Source organism: Takifugu flavidus, chromosome 17, assembly GCF_003711565.1.
Source record: "Takifugu flavidus isolate HTHZ2018 chromosome 17, ASM371156v2, whole genome shotgun sequence".
NCBI lineage: Eukaryota > Metazoa > Chordata > Actinopteri > Tetraodontiformes > Tetraodontidae > Takifugu > Takifugu flavidus.
This window is the reverse complement of record NC_079536.1, coordinates 13,264,908-13,269,420: the sequence shown is the minus strand read 5'-3', so window position 1 is coordinate 13,269,420 and position 4,513 is coordinate 13,264,908. Positions and strand designations below refer to the sequence as shown.

The window sequence follows — 4,513 nt, the reverse complement described above, 5'->3', positions numbered from 1 at the left end:
CAGCCTGACATAGTGGTGGTGGATAAACACCGGAAGACAGTGGTGATAGATGTGATAGATGTAGCAATCCCAAGTGATAGCAACATCAGGAAGAAGGAACACGAGAAGCTGGAGAAGTACCAAGGGCTGAAGGAGATGGAGAGAATGTGGGACATGAAGGCAACAGTGGTCCCAGTGGTGATTGGGAGACTAGGGGCAGTAACACCCAAGCCCCAAGTAGATGCTCCAGCAGATACCAGGAACCACACCAGAGATCTCTGTCCAGAAGAGTGCAGTCCTAGCTAAGATCCTGAGCAGAACCCTCAGACTCCCAGACCTCTGGTAGAGGACCCGAGTCTGAAGGAGGGAGGCACCGCCCAGGAGGGCGAGGAAGAGATTTTTATATATATATATATATATATATATATATATATACTGTGTGTGTGATGAACCCTACATGGAACTGAGATCCAAACATTTCATTGAAAAATAGTTTTAATAGTAAGTCACAGTAAAATGTCCTCAAAGCAATTACCACTTGATTCAAGACACAATTGCCCTCAAGATGAATATTAATGCAAAAGATTATTTTTCAAGTAACTTTAATAGTGACTGCAAAATCAATAAGCCCTCCAGGTTAAAAGTCAATAAAATTATAGTCTCAATAATGAAGAACTTGACTGAAAAGGGTTAGAAACAAACGTGACAGTAAGAAAATCCACCATCCTGTTTTCATCAAGTCAATAAGGTGGGAAGCTGCTGCTAAAAGTGTGTGTGCTGGATAAAAGTGTGTGTGCGCTCTACAGTGAGGAGCGCAGCTGCTCCAAGGAAGGCACCAGTTCTTGGGCAGTGGGTCTGCAGCTGGCCTCCCTGCTCCAGCACCGCTCCAGCAGGCTCCTGCAGCTCTGGCCCTGCTCCGAGACAAACTCCGGCTGCTGGACACAAGGACGGAGGTTGTGCGCCACGACAGCGTAGAGCACGTGCTGCCGGTCGCCTGTGTACGGCTGCTTCCTGGTGATCAGCTGCCACATGGTTATCCCAAAGGAGAAGATATCTGCTGTGGGAGACACCGCCTCGCCTTTCAGCAGCTCCGGCGCCCTGTGCGTGTACGTGCCTCCCACGTGACTCACACTTGTGCTGCACGCACTGACCTCGCACCCACGCTCCAGTTTCAAAGAGGAACCAAAGTCCGCAATTTTGCAGAGGTCTTCACTGGATACCAACACGTTGGCTGGTTTTATGTCCAAATGTACGATGTCGTGAGAGTGAAGGAAGCGCAACCCGTGCGCGATGTGCACAGAGTACCTGAGCCACCTGTCCTCGTGCAGCGGCTCCACGCACTCGTAGATGAGTTGATGCAGATTCCTGCTGCCCACATACTCCATCAGGATCATCCCGATATTGTTGGTATCTTCACATTCCAGCGGAATGCAGGTGGTGGCCGCAATGATGCGCACGACGTGCGTGTGGCGCAGGTGCGCCGCGTTCAGCTCGGCCCAGAAGCTCTGTCGGGACGCCAGCCTGTTTTTGGTTTGTTTTTTTACTTTCTTCAGGGCAACAGTCTTCCCAAAATAATCGGCCTTGTAGACAGAACCGAACCCCCCGGAGCCCACAGACTCAATGGAGCGCAGCTGCTCCCAGTGAATCACAGAAGACCAGAGCCGGGTCCCGGTCTTCCTATGGAAGCGCTGGCCCGGCACCTGTAACGTAGACCCGCAGGAGGGTTTGGCCAGTGGGCTGCTGCAGATCCCGATATCCAGAGACGGGTAGATGTCTTTGGGCAACAGGCGAGTGACGGGGATCGGAGAGGGCATGGTGTGGAGTGGAGAAGTCTCCCCGCTGACTGAGCCACCTCCCACTTTTCAGAGAACGGAGACGTTCTGCGCCACAGCGCCGCGCAGTGCTCAGGAGTCGGTACTGCAACGTTCTCCCTGTTGGGTCGCTCCTTCTTGGATGGGCCGCTCATCATTTCTGTGACCTGTGGGAATAAAATGAAAACCACCCACAGAACCAAAGATGATCTGACGTTTTTGGCTCCTGCGGATATTTTGTTCATGTTATTAGATGAGCTAAACGTGCTTAATGTGCTCAACAGCAACACACCTGTTCTGCTCTGTTCTGTTCTAACCCTAACCCCTCTGTTCTGTTCTGTTCTAACCCTAACCCCTCTGTTCTGTTCTAACCCTAACCCTAAACCTTCTGTTCTGTTCTAACCCTAACCCCTCTGTTCTGTTCTGTTCTAACCCTAACCCTAACCCCTCTGTTCTGTTCTGTTCTAACCCTAACCCCTCTGTTCTGTTCTAACCCTAACCCCTCTGTTCTGTTCTGTTCTAACCCTAACCCTTCTGTTCTGTTCTAACCCTAACCCCTCTGTTCTGTTCTGTTCTGTTCTAACCCTAACCCCTCTGTTCTGTTCTGTTCTAACCCTAACCCCTCTGTTCTGTTCTGTTCTGTTCTAACCCTAACCCCTCTGTTCTGTTCTGTTCTAACCCTAACCCCTCTGTTCTGTTCTGTTCTAACCCTAACCCCTCTGTTCTGTTCTAACCCTAACCCCTCTGTTCTGTTCTAACCCTAACCCTAAACCTTCTGTTCTGTTCTAACCCTAACCCTTCTGTTCTGTTCTAACCCTAACCCTAAACCTTCTGTTCTGTTCTAACCCTAACCCCTCTGTTCTGTTCTGTTCTAACCCTTCTGTTCTGTTCTAACCCTAACCCCTCTGTTCTGTTCTAACCCTAACCCTAAACCTTCTGTTCTGTTCTAACCCTAACCCTAAACCTTCTGTTCTGTTCTAACCCTAACCCCTCTGTTCTGTTCTGTTCTAACCCTAACCCTTCTGTTCTGTTCTAACCCTAACCCCTCTGTTCTGTTCTAACCCTAACCCTAAACCTTCTGTTCTGTTCTAACCCTAACCCCTCTGTTCTGTTCTGTTCTAACCCTAACCCTTCTGTTCTAACCCTAACCCTAACCCCTCTGTTCTGTTCTAACCCTAACCTTCTGTTCTGTTCTAACCCTAACCCCTCTGTTCTGTTCTGTTCTGTTCTAACCCTAACCCTTCTGTTCTGTTCTAACCTTAACCCCTCTGTTCTGTTCTAACCCTAACCCCTCTGTTCTGTTCTAACCTAACCCTTCTGTTCTGTTCTAACCCTAACCCCTCTGTTCTGTTCTAACCCTTCTGTCCTGTTCTGTTCTAACCCTAACCCCTCTGTTCTGTTCTAACCCTAACCCCTCTGTTCTGTTCTAACCCTAACCCCTCTGTTCTGTTCTAACCCTAACCCTTCTGTTCTGTTCTAACCCTAACCCTTCTGTTCTGTTCTAACCCTTCTGTCCTGTTCTGTTCTAACCCTAACCCCTCTGTTCTGTTCTAACCCTAACCCCTCTGTTCTGTTCTAACCCTAACCCCTCTGTTCTGTTCTAACCCTAACCTTTCTGTTCTGTTCTAACCCTAACCTTTCTGTTCTGTTCTAACCCTAACCCCTCTGTTCTGTTCTAACCCCTCTGTTCTGTTCTAACCCTAAGCTTTCTGTTCTGTTCTGTTCTGTTCTAACCCTAACCTTTCTGTTCTGTTCTGTTCTAACCCTAACCCTTCTGTTCTGTTCTGGGTTAGGTTAGGGTTAGGTTAGGCTAGGGCTAGGGTTAGGTTAGGTTAGGCTAGGGTTAGGTTAGGGTTAGGTTAGGCTGGGGCTAGGCTAGGGTTAGGTTAGGCTAGGGTTAGGCTAGGTTAGGCTAGGGTTAGGTTAGGTTAGGCTAGGGTTAGGTTAGGGTTAGGTTTGGCTGGGGCTAGGGTTAGGCTAGGGTTAGGGTATTTTTTTGGAACTCCAACATCAAGGTTGCCAGGGTTACCATCGATCAGGAGAAATGCTGCAGACGATGTGGTCTGATGATGGCAGAACATGTTCAGATGTTCTGTGATGCCCCCCTCATTCATCATATATTAGGGTTAGGGTTAGGGTTTTGGTTGAATTTATGGAACAGGACAATAATCTTTAGGATTTGACCTTAAGATTACAGACTGAGCAATATACAACCAATTGGGAAAAGGGGAATTATATTTTTGTTTTTGTTCTGTTGGTTTTTCAGCACTAAAAAGAGAGTTTAACACTTTAAAAAGAGAATGTTTTTTTAAAAATGGGAGAGGAGGTGAATTCTACTGTTTCAACTGCCTGAACTTTGAGGGGGGCAGTCCATTATCTTCAGTGTTCCAGCAGATTCTTTCAGAGCCAGTGGGGGCTCAGGCCATGGGGGGGGGGGGGGGGGGGGGGGGGGGGGTGGGGGGGGGGGGGGGTTAGGGTTAGGGGGCAGAGTGTTCTACCTTCAATCCCTGGTGTGGTTTCTGCTAATAGAGGGACAGGCCAGGACACCTTCAGAGAACTGCTCAGAAACCAGTTTCACTTTCTGGGAAATTCCAAAATTCAAGTTGACCTGAGTGTTTCCAGAGTATCCTTTTAGTTTTACCATTAGTTAAGCCCTAACCCTAACCCATCTGCATGTAAACGGTGGTGTTGCGGATATAAAGGAAGTGGATAAAAGCTGTAGC

General features: G+C 48.4%; 1 protein-coding gene across 1 annotated transcript; it reads right to left on the bottom strand.

Moving 5' to 3' along the window:
* Window positions 1-456: 456 nt before the first annotated feature.
* mos (v-mos Moloney murine sarcoma viral oncogene homolog) lies at window positions 457-1,856 on the bottom strand. Its single transcript, XM_057013415.1, has one exon. The coding sequence runs from the start codon at window positions 1,791-1,793 to the stop codon at window positions 780-782; it is 1,014 nt and encodes a 337-aa protein (XP_056869395.1). The 5' UTR covers window positions 1,794-1,856; the 3' UTR covers window positions 457-779.
* Between the last annotated feature and the right edge of the window lie 2,657 nt (window positions 1,857-4,513).